Raw genomic sequence first — 16,367 nt, forward strand, 5'->3', positions numbered from 1 at the left:
GACCTTCAGTACTTGTTATCCAAATTCTACACTCCGCTCAATGGGGCTAGAAAGGAACCGTGCACTCCATGCACAGAATGTCTAAGCATAGTACATGGTGGCGTATGAGGATATATTGATGCTAAGCGATCCTTCTGCCAGCTTAATGCAATATCTGTTAGTAGTGAAGTGCTTTGGGCTATTTCCGCCTGCAGAAATGATATCTCGGTTTGAATTCCCCCCTCCAGAAACTTGCTTAGATTGCCTTTTCTTTTTGTTTTATTGTGTTGCTTTTGCCTGCTCGTTGAACACTATCGGCTTGCAGCCCATGTAGGATTGGAGGGGGAATGAGTCTTGTGGCTTGGTGGCTGTGAGGGATTTGCCACAGCCAGTGCAGAGGTGATGGAGTGGTGCACATAGCCCCATGTATGATCATAATGTGTGCTAGCTTTAAGGTCGTCCTTTTGAATCTGTATTTGATTTGAATTTTGCATTGAGCCGGTGTGGGGTGAGGGCACTCCACTGACATGGGGATGTCAGGTTCCTCCCAAGTGCCTGACAAGACCGTTGACCTCTTGCAAGGCATATGCATGTTGTCACAGGGCCATTGGTGTCTACTCAGGATGGACAGTGTCAATAGTCTTTGATCAATGTGCTAAGCATTCATTGCTGTACTTACGATGGCACTTAATGAACCAAGTAAACTGCAACTTGTGCATGTGTTTCGTACCCCTCCTCCTACTGTCCCATCTGGTTTTAAGGGATCACGTTTATTATTGTTTTAAGGGTGGCTATTCAGTTTGTCGTTCTGCATTACAACTCATGGGGCACTACACCTGCTGTACCTGTTATACTCTACATGCAATGCTATGTCTTTTTATGGTCACATGCTTTTGTTATGCCCTGACTCACTACTACATCATGTTCAATGTGCCCATCCTTGCATGCAAAGTATTGAAAGAGCATAACAAAGGAAGGGTAAGAGGGATGGAAGGAGATAGCAGTGGTTGCAGAATGGGGAGGAAATACAGTAGGAGGAGAATGTTTAGTGTTCGGATGCATGTGTTCAAGCACAGCATATGTGTACTAAATTCCAGACGAGGTGATGTAATGTATCTGATGGCGTTTCCAAATAAACCTTCGGGAAGTATATAATGAAATAGTGGTGTTAGCGGTGTGAGGGGGTTTAGAGTGTGCTCCTGGCATTCCTCGTAGACTGTTATGTCTATTTCTAGTACTACAGGTACATTTTGGAAAAATAAGTCTGGGGGTGTGAAGCCAGAGAGGCCAGTTATAATAAGAAGGCATGCAAAAAGGTGAATATTGTTGGAAACACAATGTAGGGTATTGGGACAAACCATTAAAGTCATTAGTCCCTGAGACTAGTACCTAGATCTATAGAAATGAATGCACACATATTCCTGGTTCATGTGAATAGGAAAATGTCATCAATGCGTGTTATCATCACATCTTGTTTCCTGTGATGAAGTTGCAACTCCACTCACCATACTGTCCCAGGTGTATGTTTGAGATACAACTACAACAGAACAGTAAATAATTTCTGTTATTCTAGGAGCTAGTTCTGCACTATATCAATTTGCCCAAAATGAGCGCACCAAGAAAGTTTAGACAAGCAACCAAAAGGAGAATGAGAGTAAGTTCAAAGTACAATGAGGGGGGCAGTACAAACACAGGATAGCAAAAGCCAAGGTGTATAGTGACACATGCAGCTGCCACTTGGAAATAGAATGATTCTTCAACACACACTGAAGGGTACCCTCCTCGTCGTGTGACAGTTGTGCTAGTACAGACTTGTGCATCCATGTTTGAGGTGGATCTAGCTTTTGGTCAACTTAAATGCTGGACCATGTGTCAAATATAGTGCTGTTGCACTTAAATGTACAATAAAACAGACTAGCACCCGCACCCTTTGCAGTACAACTCTCAAAGCTGTTCCACAACTTCACACACAGTCTGTACAATCCCCCTATTAACCATATATCTGGATTGGAGTGAAGATCTCATCTGCCAGTTCACTGAAACCCACATGAACAGATCTCACTGGATATCTGACATGCCTAAGCTGTCATAGGTCTCACTAGATGATCCTCCCTAGCATACCAGGAGCACAGGCAGAAGCAAACTAGTGCATCACAAAGGTACCTCAGCCGTAAAGATGGAAGTACGATGGCACTAGCAATCACTGTTGAAATAATCACACAAGTCTATTACGACAGAGTCTGGCTAAAGTGTGATCATTGCCAAATGAACTTGGCAGGACTAGGGAATGGAAATATTCTAACCACTTGTTAACAATGAAACAATAGGAGAGAACACAATCTGTATTGTACTTTCAGCGATGGATATTGGTCTCCACCATTTTGAAACATTTAAAAGAATCCCTAAAGCCAGAGGTGCCGAGATGATGCAGCTGCGATTTACATGGATCGCAGTGATCTGAGGGGAATACATAGGTGTCACAATAGAGATCTTCTGTAGTACTGGATGAATTACTGGTTGATTTCATAAGCATAGGGATAACATAAATGCACACTTCTAGAATCATTGCAATATATGGTAGTGACTGGCGGTATCCCCCTTTACTTCACCTAAAAAGCCTCTTCTACACTGTCCTGTTCTCCATTCCCTTTGTAAGACATGTACTTCTTCATGCATTTACTCAATACCTTTACTTAATCTGCATCTTTCCATTGTCAAGGTGTCAGGATTGCTGTAAGGTTAGGGTTGGGGCCAAAGGGGGTTACTTGGAAGAGTATGGGTTAGACGTTCAGGGGGTGATGTGGCTCTCCCCCTGAAATGTTGAAGTGAATGTTGAAAGTGAAAGACATACGAAGTAAAGGTATGAAGAGGTAAATGTGACAAAGTGAAAGCATGGTGAAGTGAATGCTAAAGAAGTAACAACGTGACATCTGTCACTGAAACATGAAGTTAAATATACAGATAAGTGGATAGTAAAACATAACTTTTCTCAACAGAAACTGGCCAACAAATATTGGCCAATATAATATATTTGGCTTTAGCATTGGTTCATTCCAGTTTACATTGGTTCCATGTGATAATTCTGCCGCAAAAATATCGCGATACAAAAATATCGCCATATTTTTGCAGCAAAATTCACAATGGACCCTGCGGGGGACACCCGACAACCACCGGATCATTTTTTAATGTGCGGGGGACACCCCTGCAACCCCTGCTCCCACATAATATCCCCAATAAAAATATCACCTATGGCGAACCAAACGCCCATATTTACAGCAATTTCTTTGTTGGGGAAATTATTACCTGATACCTTTACATTTAGATGCATCAATATGTGTTGGCCCCAAAGAGAGAAATGTACTCTGACCTTTTTTTGTGAAAGAGATACTCTCATAGAAGAGAGCATACAACACAGGCCATCTGTGAATGAAGGAGTGACCGTTTAACCAAGGCTTGCTGGCAATTCACTCTAGATGACTACACCCACCAGTCCAGAGATGAGCACACAGCTAGGAGAGCTTGTGGCACATGTTGTTGCATTGCTGAATTCCAGCATTGCTTATTCACTGTCAGGATTTGCCTCATCCAATCTGCCATCTACTATCACACCAGTGGTAAAGCACACACATGGAAGTGAATTAATAAGCATCCGGATGAATATGTGCTGTGCTGTATATTTTATAAGGTGGGGATGTCAGCAGTTGTACTGTATACTGTAGGAGTGGCTGGTGTGCATACAGGCCTGCCATTCATGCCTACAGAGGTATATAGGCCCCCAAATGATGTTTTTCTCCTCCTTTCTCCTCAGTAAATATTGCACCTGCAAGTGAACTGCCAAATTATTTTCAATATAGTTTCCCTCTCAAAATCTAAATCTAAAAAAGATCTGTCTGTGCTTCTCAACATTAACATGCCTATAAGTTAGTTTGTTTCAGTACATGTGTTATGTCACCCTCTAGCCTGGCTAAATACAACCAATTGTGACACTATTAACTGTCTTCTGTTTGGTTGTATCCTGTATATGAACTATCACTTGTCACTATAGGTGGTGGTTATACACACATTTCTAAGCACAAATTAGTTTTATTTTTTTTACAATTACATTGTGTCACCAACTCAGTAACTATAAAGGTTTATTGAATGTTAGAAGCAAACTACATTTTGTGAACTGGATTTCAAAAAAATATTTCTTTTTTTCTTAAAAATAAGTTCAAATGCATGACTATGAAATGCATGAACAGCTAATTGAATAAAAGAGGTATCTATTCATTTGTTCTATTTGTGTCTGCACTCTCAATTGCTTGCTTGAGTACTGCTACATACAAAAGGTATTTGAATGTATGTTACATGACAGAATGACTGTAGGTGTACAGCAATTAGAAAGTAGACCTTAGAAATACAGTCGTCAGGACAACCCCTCTTGTACCATCAGTACATGTAGGTGCCTATGTCAGATTATTGATGCTCCAATTAAGGAAGAATACAGGCGAACCATGAGTCAGCTCACATCTCATCTGTTGTCTCATCGCCTGATAAAAGTTATGGATGGAGTGATCTGCTATGATCCGGGACCTCTCAGTTGATAATATTGAATTCCGGTGTTAGGTATATTTTTTGCAGTTGCCTTGGGCTGGGGGAGGTAGTGGGAATATGTGTCCCCTATTTACATGAAGTGTTTCTACAGTTTACATACTGAAGTGTAATTGACAACATGATCCATCCCAACATAATACCCTTCAATCTATACATACTTATCCATTTCAAGTTATTGCATTACATTATGTGCCTGGAGTCCTGGTTTTCTAATAGGAACAATATAATCTGTAGGTGGAAAAAACCAGCTTTGCATTTTATGCACTGTTGACAGACATTGGGCCTCATTACAAATCGCCCGGTATGGAAATAACGGTGGCGGTAAACCCGCCGCCACTGTTGTTTCCATGCCGGGCGATCACAACTCCTGCAGGCGGGAGGTGATGTTCCCGCCAGGTCTGACCTGGTGGGTTTAACACCACCCGCCTGCAGGCGGACGAGGAAACACCGGCAGCATTGCGAGATGCTGCCGGTGTTTCCATGATCCCCATTCCCATTGAGTCCCATAGGACTCATTGGGAATGGGGATTAACACCATTCCGCCTCCGTGATTCCCGGAAAACCAGGGTTGTAATGCCCCGTTAATTCCGGGAATCACGGAGGCGGAATGGTAATACGAGTCCGGCGGTAACCAGGCGGTTTTACTGCCTCGGTTCCCGCCGGACTCGTAATGAGGCCCATTGTTTATATGTGTAAACGGTTGTAATGATGTGTTAATTATGTTCTACGCTGTACTCTGTGATGGTAAAAAGAAGAAGCAGTTTCTGCATGCAAAACAGTGGCTAGATGCAGGTAAGGGCATCTTTGACATGCTGTTCATGTGTGACTTGATAATCGGTCAGATAGCAAAGTGAGTAGAACGCTCGCTTTGACATCCATGCAGAGTCTGCTGGCGCAGGTTTGAATCTCGGCAGGGCCAAACTCTTCATTACAAGGTTGATGAATTAACACCACACACTGTGGATAATAATAATAAGCAGCACTCAGATGCCTGAGGGTTCGTAGCACTATATATATGCAAATTATTATTATTTATTGATCACACTTGGAGGGTAAACCAGATGCCATTCTGGAAGAGAGTGAAACTGCCCAGTAAACCACAGCCAAAGCACCCGCTGAAAGTATATGTGTGGGGGGAATCTATAAGCATGGCCCTAGTCCCGTCTTGGAGGCATAACAGACACAGTCCTCTTCAATGAGCACATTTTCAGTGGGTTGTTGGTCCAACATGTCCAAAGGTATTACCCACAAGATGCAATTGATCTATGGACAATACAGGACAACATTCCTACAGGTTCCTCTGTTGCTGGTTTCATTGGAGATATACATCAGTTGGGGTTCAGACACAGTCTGAGTCTCTGGACATCAATCCAATCAAAATGGTCTGTGCACATGTAAAGGGATATTTATAGTGGGTTCATGAAACCATATTAAGGACTCCCTGCTCACTGTGCTCAGAGAGGCACATCTTCACCTCACTGATGAGGCCCAACAAGTCTGAAACGCATGTATGGGGTTGCTGTTGGTACTCTTGTTGTCATGATTCGCCGCTTCAGCCCTTTCTGGACTACGTGGTCCATAATACACTGCAACATCCTTTCAAGCATATTTCCAACATGGCCGACGCTATTGTAAAGGTACCTCTCTGGTGTTTCAACGGACTTGCCATTTCCTAGAAAATAGAGGCGCCCCCGCGGCTCTGCGCGTCTCAACGCTACCTTTCCGAACTTCCAGCAAGTGTGTGTCAAACTTTTCCTCTTCCCCATGCTATCTCCCTTGTTAGTGCTTATTACTCCTTCCCGGTAAATATTGGCTCCAATCGTGCTTCCTGCTTGTGAACCAATCTTGCCCCTCCTCAAAGGGGTCCATTCCCGGGCCATCGTGCACTCGTACTCTACCTGTTTACGGAGCCCGTTCCAGTAGCTTCCTGGTTGCCTCCTCCCGGGACTCCTTACCTGATCCTCCCTGGAGTTCTGAACGCCTGCATATCTACGAGACGGATACTTACCTGCACACTGGCGACAGAGGACACTCGCCGGTGTTTGTACAAATCCCGAGTCATCCGGAAGAAAGAAAAACCTCTGACCAAGACTTCAAAGGATAAATAGGTGAGATTCAAGGCGAAGTGTGACACTTGTTCAGAGAGGAATTGCCATAGCATTTTGGTGCTAGACTGTTCCCTGTGGGCGGGACAAAGACTGATATGCAAATGGATATTTCCCATCTGTGAAAGGTACAGTGAGCAAAAAGCGTGTGCTGCAAACTCTCATCTCAGAACAGGTTATCATGCCATGTTCTTTCTGGAGAGGAGCGCCTGCTACCTTTTTTGACATATCAAAGGTAGAACTAAATGCTGACATCTGCAGGTTTTGGGATCAAGTTATTTCACAAAACATGTTCTGCATGACAATCGGCCATATTAAACATTATACTCTGACTAGTTGTCGATTGGGGAACTGACTAATATAGTATGTGTGAGTATTTTGTGTTAAGTTTAATACATTGCATATTTATGCTTTTCTAGGCTGCACCACTGCAAACATAAATCAAATATGCACTGCTGAACCACTTTTACTTTGGACGTGTTAATATTCATTCTGGAACTTGGAGGCTTTGGGACATCCTAAAGGTCCTAGTCTATTGCAATACAAAGCACCCTTGGTGGCTCACCTCAGTACTACTGCTTATTTTGCAAGAGGTGGACTGGTTAGGATGTCACCCCAGCTTGGCATTCAGCATTCAGACAGATGTGAAAAGGTACTGGAGAAGAGGGAAGTGTGGGGAAGGCAAAGTTGCCACAATAACAATTGTTTAGGGTATGGGATGCCTTTTGAAATGCCTTTGCAAGCTCAGGATGCTTGTGTGTCGTACATGCCAATATGCCAATGCATTCAGGCACAGGTAGTCTTGTAGGGCGTACATCCGGTATTGTGCACTAGACATTAAGGCCCTTATTCACAGAACATTTACCAATTTGGTTTTGCCATTATAACACGCTTCGATGAATTAGGCCCTTAGTATGTATCAAGTGGGAAACGTCTATTGTGCTATATCAGGAATTGAAAGGGACAGGAGAAGCTGGACTAGAAACAGTAGGAGCAGGAAGTGGGCAGTGAGAAAGTGGATTGGGAGGTGTTGGAAAGGAGTGGGGATTACCAGGGTTTCTGGGGATGACTCCTGGATTATGACAGTGAGGAGCTGTGGAGAGAGGGCGGGGTGTTGGGAAGGATATGGGGAGGTGTTCTGAGGGTGTTCCGTGAAGGGTGACCAGAGAGAAAAGGTGGGCGGTGGGGTGTTCGTAGTGAAAGGAGATTCTTTCCGTAACTCCCATTGCACAACATTCTGAGCACAATGGGAAATATGGAAAGGAGCTTTTCACACAGATCACATCAGCCAGCCCTGAAGTGGTACAAAATAGATGCAGTAATGGCAGTCTGTAACTCTAAAAAATCAAGGAATAATAAATGCATTAAAAGGACAACCCAGGCTTTGGATCTACAATAAATAATAGATTTTTAACAATACACTCTGAACTAACTCACTTCATTCACCAGTGTCATGTGCTCATTTAGCACAACAAGGCTTGAGATCACACTGCTGCCTTTCTCAGTATTCTCAATGGTCTAACAACTGAAGCCTCAACAACCATCGCTCGTTCAGGTTTGAATGGGTGGAGACGGGAGTGGAGTGAGGGAGCAGGGTCAACTGACACCCTCTTAAAGAGTGCCGCTCTACGGGGAAGGCTGGCTCATCAAGAAGTGGAGAACATGTTCACGCTCTTCATTGGTGTACTCTGTGGAGTACATGCCAGTGTGCTGCATGCTTTGAGGGGCATATAGTCCACAAGTGCCAAAACAGAAATGCAGCATTCAGATAAAAAAATAAAAAAAACATACTACATTCATGACTAACAATATATGGTGTAAGAAAGAGTGCAGAAGATCTTGACTACGGTCAAGCACTTGGGAAGGAGACACGTATAGGCATAGTCAGCTTACACAAGTGGCTATCTGTTCTGTGTGTATTTGCCTGTGTGTTGTGTAGTGTGGTTGATGTTCGATTAGTCTTCTTTTGCTTCTGTTCATTATCATGAGATGGACTCAGGTTTGTGATGGCCATACATCGAGTCATTTCGAGAAAGTGCATAGGCAACTCTCTGGGCCTCATTACACGGTAGGCGGTAAGGGTTTACCGGTACCTGTATTTTACCGGTACCGGTAAATCCTTACCGCCTTACTACGAGGTCCCTTTGCGGGTTGGGGAATTTAACGCCTGCTTTTTGCAGGCGTTAAAAACCAACCCGCAAAGGGACCCAGGGAGCTAATTACGGTACCGCAATTTGCGGTGCCGTAATTAGCGCCTTCCCCATTCCCATTATGCCCTATGGGGCAAAAATGGGAATTGGGAAGGGCAATGGTGGAAGGGGGAATTACCGCCCCGCCAACCTTGGAATGGGGCGGTAATTCCCCTTTCCACCAAGGCGGTGCCGGTATTTTACCGGCATGAACCATGGCGCTAATTGTGCCATGGTTCTCCGCCTACCGTGTAATGAGGCCCTTTGTGTTTGTTTTTTAACATGGTTATCACTGGATTAACTGGAGAATAGTTTACATGCTTCTGAGCCTATGTTTTATTCTATTTACTGCTACTCTATGAAAATGATAAATATACATATATTTTTAAAGAGCACAAAAGAAATAAATGAATAGAAATACATACTGAATACACACCCAACAAAACACCGACTACATTTAACCACGTCCAATGAAAAGCAGGCAATACATGAAAAAGAAACTAGTAATTAATAAAGAATTGAGGTATTACATTTACAATTTGCTGCACCCATTCAACATGGCATTGGTGGACCGACCAAAATAACAGACCCAGTGAATGTAATTGTCACCCAATTGAGGCATGTTCAAGATGATGAGGTGCGCACATGGTTCAAACCCTGTTCCCCAACCTATTATGCGTTCATCGGGTTAGCATTCAACCCCTTAATGTCTTCAACAAAAGGCCCATGTTACACTCTCTTCTTCACAGTGTGTGTGTTGTCAAGGCAGTAGCATGCACGTGTGGGTGCATCACCCTGTGTTCTAGGTGAGTAAACAGAGCAAACAACTCGTGTGAATGGCCAGGAAGTGAAGTCTAGTGATTGTAGAGTGAGCATCACGTGCCGCCTTGACGGTGAACGCTGTTTTTATATCCACTCATTGAATTCATGATGTATTCAGCCCGCAAACCACCCCGCATGGTGCTTAGAAAGCGGTCATGTAATTTATCAGAAACGTCTTGATAAAGAATTGCTCTGAAAGGGGTTGTTATCATTATTGTATGATATGTTGTAGCTGGAGTGCATTGTGTCAGAGTGTCTGGCAATGATACTAATGGGTCAGCGATTAAAGTGCTTCTGCTGCACACTGCTGGGGATAATGGGCCTCATTCCGACCCAGGCGGTAAGGGGTTTACGGCGGCGTAAACAGCGCCGACCCTTACCACCTGATTCCGAGGTCCCTTAGCGCCATGGAGGATTTAACACCTGCTTCTAGCAGGTGTTAAAATCCATGGCGCTAAGGGACCTTGTTGTTAATTACGCCACCGTAATTTACGGTGGCGTAATTAACGCCTTCCCTACTCCCATTATGCCCTATGGGGCAAAAATGGGAATGGGGAAGGGTAAATGGGGATTGGGGACTTACCGCCCCGCCAACCTCGGAATGGGGCGGTAAGTCCGCCAACCATCATGGCGTAAACGTAGTTTACGCCATGGTGGTAAAGGTACGACCCAGGCGGTAACTTACCGCCTGGGTCGGAATGAGGCCCAATGTTGCTATATAAACAAAAAAAAAGCAAGGAGTTACTGAAACTGGTTTGCTCGAGACGCTGCTACATGTATAGAACGTATTCTAATTTCATTTGGCAGAAAGCTGTGACACTGTATTGAATGTAGTCACATGCAAACCCAACAATACAGATACTTGATTAAACGAATGGGACCCACTGGGTTATGTACTCTGCATCAATTTAACTGGGCAGTTCTAGTGCGCCCACGTGAAATCCCACATCTATTGTGTGCTACTGACTATCTAATCCCGTCTGTATCAAAGACTCATTGCTGTTCAATTGTCATATCAAATGAAACGTTCCTGAGTATTAATCATTATGTGCATTCTTAGGCATAAGTAGTATTCCTGCATGTGTTGATATGCAATGTTCCCACTTGACTTCTCTCCTCAGACTACGGTATGGCCATCATGGGCGAGGCACAATATGCCTACTTCCTTGACAAGCCAGGCACTCTGATAACACTATGGTGGCGATTTGGCACAGTGTAAAAGCTTCCTAACGAAACATCACACTGGGTTAAGGCTGGACTATGTTTAATGGATGCATTGTGCTTTCTGAGGATGCTGTGTGAAGGTGTCAGCATGGGACAGGAGGCCCCACATCTTATGTGAAAGCAACAGTAGCGCTGCTTACTCACAAGATACAACTATCAGTCCAACCAAGGTATTCAACTACTCCATCCATAAAGGCAGACACTCATATGATGCGTCTGCAAGCACGCACGAACGCACACATGCACATACACCCTTTCTTCTCCCAGCCCATCACTCTTACGTCAAGAGAGCAAGAGCTAGCCCGATCACATGTCTTACCCTTCCAACTTCCACCAGGTTGGTGACCATGACAACGCTGGCTGAATTTTCTTGCCAGATCATTCTCCAAAAGTCTTTTACTGTCTCTTGCATCGGCCCTGCAGAGGAAGAAGAGATAGAACATTATGAACGCATTGTGAGCAGTCCTTCCCTGTACCAGCCTCTTATCCGAAGTAGACTTTCTTCATTAGCAGGATTGGCTGGTCACTGCTCTCTCTCTCTCTTCTCTATTCAAATCCTTACATTGTGTTTGCTATCCTTAGCGTCCTGCTTTCTGTTCTTCAATTCTCCATTGTCCAGGTTGGTACTTTGCACTTCTTGCTTGTATTGCGAAGATGTCTTTTGTGTCCATGAGGCTATCAGCTGGGCTTTATATGTGCCTGATTCTGATTATATAAACAAAAAAACAAATCTCTTGTTTTGGTCTAATTAGAAGCACCGAAAGCTGCAGGCAGCCCTTCAACGATGGGTCTCCTTCAATGAAAGAGCAGCGGGTTAGGGGTTAGCTCCTCTCTTTAAGAAACACATGGAAAGCTTGGGTGGACTGCTATAATACATTTAATGCACTCAGTCTCTCCTTTTGTTTCTTAATCAGAGGTTCCGACCCCCCCAAAGGATGACTGCCAGTGGGGCTCCGAGCCCAGGATTTAGGAACAAAAAAAGTAAAGTCTGGGTGCACCAGAGGAATGATACCAGTGTGCCCTAGCTCTCCTGCTTGGTTCCAACTAATTGCCAGGCCTTTAGCTCCCAAAGGCGAGGGGGGCTCTAATTAGGGAGTGCGGCCTAAGTATATTACCCCTCCCACCCATACCTAGGCTACATCCCCTAACTAGAGCCCCTTCATAATTCTGCTTCCCATTTGAGCTCTGGCTATCAGAGTTCACGGTGGCCCCTGAAGCTGTGACCATGCTGAGTGACATCCACCTCACAGGCCGATGGGACATGGGGCCTCCTTATAAGTTTGCCGGTCCGGTAAGTACGTTACCAGTAAGCTTGCCAGTACCATAGTTATGGAACGGCAAACTACGAGGTCTGTCCACAGGTGCCTGTCAGTTTGGCAGATCCGACCTGCCGTGCGGAACGGCACCCACGAGCAGACCTACCCGCTACAGGCCTCCCACTCCCATTGAGCCCTATGGGCTCGAATGCGAATGGGCAATAATCAATACCGGCACCCGGCAATGGGCAATTACCGGGTCCAGCAGGGCTGGAATGCCCCGGTAATTGCCCATTGCCGGGTGCCTGAAAAAAATGACTCGGGCGGCAGGGGTGCCAGTAATTACCGGCACGGCTACCACCATAGTAGTAATGTGGCCCCATGGAGTTTATTTCTTACTAACCAATGGGGTAAAGGTCACTAACGTCATGGTTCTCAAGTTAGGAACCATCATAACTCAAGACACTCTGCCATGGCACGTGCAGCTCTTAAAATCTTACAGGTGCCATATAACTAGGAAAGGGGTTTTCATTCAAAAGCGAATTTGCCTGTTTTGGTTTGACAGTTCACTTCTATGGTGTACCGCAAATAACCATTTCACCTAATTTTTTTTATAGCTGTCAAAAGGCACATATTGAAAAAAAAATGTGAAAAAAGGTGCAAACTGTGCAAGGCTTGGAAGTATGACCAATGAAGGGAATGCACACATCTCTGAGAGTCTGTCTACAAGTACATGAGGAGATGCACACGGCTCATCAGGTCTGTTATGGGCTGAACTGATTGGCTGTGAAGGTCTGAGCTGCTAAACACACTCCTCACATAGTAACTGGGTTCCTAAGGGCTGCCCGCTCTAGACCAAAAATGCTGTTCAGGTCTCCAATGTTTCTTCAAAAGTGCCCTCTGTTCAAAGGATGAAACCTAATGCTATGCATTCTGTCCTTACCTTGTGTTGCAATGTAGTGTCGTGGACGGTTGTACCCCTAGAGAGGAATTTAAAAGGAGAGTAGTTATGAAAGGAAACGAGTTTGGAGAAAGACACAGGAAGGACGGTGTGACGCAGAAAACAAGACACACATAGATGAGGTTAAACAACACGGCTTGGGAGAGGCAGGTGGAAAAAGAAACAGACTGACAGAAAACGAAAGTGCAGGCAGACAGAGGACTGCGCGTAGGGGCAGAAAAGGAGAGAGAGATGGTGAAACAGATAGATAGCTGGTACATTTTAAAATACGGCAGCAAGCTACAGAGACTCCGATAATGTATATTAAAGCGACAAGACTGAAGGACAAAGCAACATTTGGTGAGCTCTACTTATATTGCCCCGCCTCTATTTTTTTAATTGTTAGTGGCCCATGTCAGTCTGGGCTTAGTCTGGACCCACATACACACACACACACACACACTGCTAATGTGGCAGCGATTGTGTGTCCTTCTACGGAGATACCAGGGGGTGAGCGGACCAACTGTTATGTGAAACACTCTGTTTTTGGGCGTCCTGCCACGTGGCAGTACAACCTTCCTCCCCCCTTTTCTTATCATTAGACTGCCTAAAGGCTCTTACCACTCTAACTAGCCAGATATAACAGAGTAACTGCATGGACATGTGAGGAGTGAGAGAAGCAGAGGTGGAGGAGGAAGAAAGCCGGTGGCAGGGAGCGGCCAACTTGAGGGACAGAAAAAAAAAGAGCTGTATAAAAAAGGGCAGTGTATTGATAACGTTCAAGTGAAATAGTGACAGAAAGAAATGACGTTTGTGCAAGAAAAGAACGTTGGCTTAGTGACTGAGCATATTGCAGGAACAAGCCCAAAAGATGGCTAGCCAAAGAGCGGTGGGATATTTCTAAACCGCCTGATAGTTTCATAATGCATATTTTGTATAGTACAGTTCTGTTACTTAACACCAGACAAAAGCAAAACAATCAGAAGAGTACATGTGCCGAAGGACAGCTGTGCAATCCAAGGCACGGGTCTGTAAAATATGCTTAAACTGATGGATCGCTCTGTCGTCAGCGGCCACGTCCCACTGATTTACAAGTTACTAACACTGGCCCATATTCAAGCTCTTTGTGGGCTCGAATCATTGTGCGGGTCCATTCTGGGTTGGGCGTCCACCTTTCCTAGGTAGCCGCTGCAAAATAATTGTTTCGCGTTTTATGCTGGAGACAGTGGTGGAAATGGAAAAAGTGTGGTGGGGGATCCCACCACACAAGGGCCGGGGTAGGAGAGGAGTTTTGGGGGGGTGGTGCCCAAGGGGGCGTGGTCTAGAGGGGGCGGCACTCATATTGGACATCCAGCAATGCTGGAATACAACTGAAAGGAATATAGTTGTACATGTAGCGAGCATTGTGCATTACACACCAGTGCGAAAGCTGCGGTAAAAGGCAATGCTTCCATCGCGGCTGCTTTTTTTTTCTTTTCTTTTTTTTTAAGTAATCCAGCGCGGTACATGGGCTTGGGCGGCTGACTCTGGCTGGATCCTGAGATCCGGCTCCATATCTGGTGCCGGATCTCGGATCCACCGAGAGCCGGCCCAATGACCAGCACTGGCTAGAGATGGGAAAAGTGACACTGGACCCTGAGGGAAAAAGTATTTTTTTTTATCAATGAGGGCGAGCCCAACACTGATGCGTTCTTCAAGATATGGTGAGTCTGGTGCGCAGTTTTTCACTAGAATCTAGTTGATTTGTACTGTACGTGGCACTTAAATGTCTAATGCATGTGGGCACTGGGCTGGAGATTTACATTATGGACTGTGGTTAATGGTTTAAAGCTAACTATGCTATTTTTGGAGGAAAAAAAAAACAAACTGTATGATCAGTGCAATATGAGGGAGAGCTCTGCTATACAAGGACATGTCTCTTAAGGACTTTATGATCTGAACAAACTATCTGATGGTTGCATTATAAACTGCTAATGATTATTGCAATATCTGTTTAACCTATGCACTTGCGCGTTCTCAATGTCACTGGGCCTAGTAAGATCGTTGTTTTCTGTACTAACTTGTTACCCTGCCTTGCCTTGTCACGCTCTGAAACACCTGTGTACGAGTGCGATATAAATAAACTATCAATCAATCAAAACCTGATGGTGGTGGTATTGTGAAAAAAACAAAACCTAGAATTTGACTGTAACCTGGGCCGCGGTGCCACTGCCAGCAGTTTAAGCCCAATACTGTGGGTATTAATGCTCTCAGTGCCTTGTGGTTCTACTCTCAAGAAGCCAGTAGGAATAAAACCTGAACAAGATCAGGGATCAAGTGCACTCGTGGTAGCATTTACATTTATCATGTAAGGAGAAGTCGGGGCAACGCATGGAGGCACTCTTCTTTTTCCATGGCCAGAGGATGTGGAGCCAACATGTCAGAGGAGAAAGGTAAGAGCTTTGAGGGGGTGGGTTGCTGGCTGTGAAAACATCTCATTGGGGAGTCTAGGAGGTTGAGGGCTGGGAAGTTTGGGTTGTGGTATAGTATTTTGGAGTTAGGTGGGGTTGATCAGGGAGAGTAATACAGACATATATGTACAGTGCTCAGCTCTATCAGAATGCAGTATTAAATAGTCAGGGCCTGATTCAGTGAAAAGGGTGCATCAATCCCACAGTTCCTGCGCACCAAGGACAACTCTGTGCAGGTTTTTCTGAGTGCTCTGCATTTTGATGGAATTGTTCATGCAAAGTAACCACATAGCCAAGTCGGGGTCAGAACGCCCACAACAAGTGCCCATGCAAACCACACAACAACCTTTGTGCCTTACTTTGCCCAACCATCCAGCACCCCGGAAAACTGCATGCGATCACTCATTAATTTGTGTGCACCCAAGTTACAATCAGCACCACTCAACTTGCATGCCCTATGTAAGTTACGATCAGCACCAGTCAACTTACGATCAGCATCACTCAACTTGCATGTCCTCTCTAAGTTACGACCATCACTACTCAACTTGTGTGAACCCAAGTTACGAGGTGCTGATCATAACTTACAGAGGGCATGCAAGTTGAGTGATGATGATCGTAGTTGAGTGATGCTGATTGTAAGTTGAGTGGTGCTGACCATAACTTACAGAGAGCATGCACGATGAGTGATGCTGATTATAAATTGAGTGATGCTGATCGTAATTTGAGCAGTACTGATCGTAACTTACAGAGGTCATGCAAGTTGAGTGATGCTGATCGTAGGTTTAGTGGTGCTGATCGTAACTTGCGTG

General features: G+C 44.7%; 1 protein-coding gene across 19 annotated transcripts in view; it reads right to left on the bottom strand.

Annotated features, from left to right (window-relative positions):
- Nucleotides 1-16,367, bottom strand: part of PTPRT (protein tyrosine phosphatase receptor type T) — a 2,174,878-nt gene that overhangs the window by 153,124 nt on the left and 2,005,387 nt on the right. For all 19 annotated transcript variants that reach the window (XM_069652359.1, XM_069652348.1, XM_069652364.1 and 16 more), the window contains 2 exons: nt 13,112-13,148; nt 11,232-11,329 (listed from right to left, as the gene is read on the bottom strand). In XM_069652359.1, coding sequence (XP_069508460.1) covers nt 11,232-11,329; nt 13,112-13,148 — 135 coding nt within the window. The remainder of the gene's footprint in view (nt 1-11,231; nt 11,330-13,111; nt 13,149-16,367) is intronic.

The sequence above is a fragment of the Ambystoma mexicanum genome, chromosome 3p (assembly GCF_040938575.1).
Source record: "Ambystoma mexicanum isolate Mex_15411 chromosome 3p, UKY_AmexF1_1, whole genome shotgun sequence".
Classification (NCBI taxonomy): Eukaryota; Metazoa; Chordata; class Amphibia; order Caudata; family Ambystomatidae; genus Ambystoma; species Ambystoma mexicanum.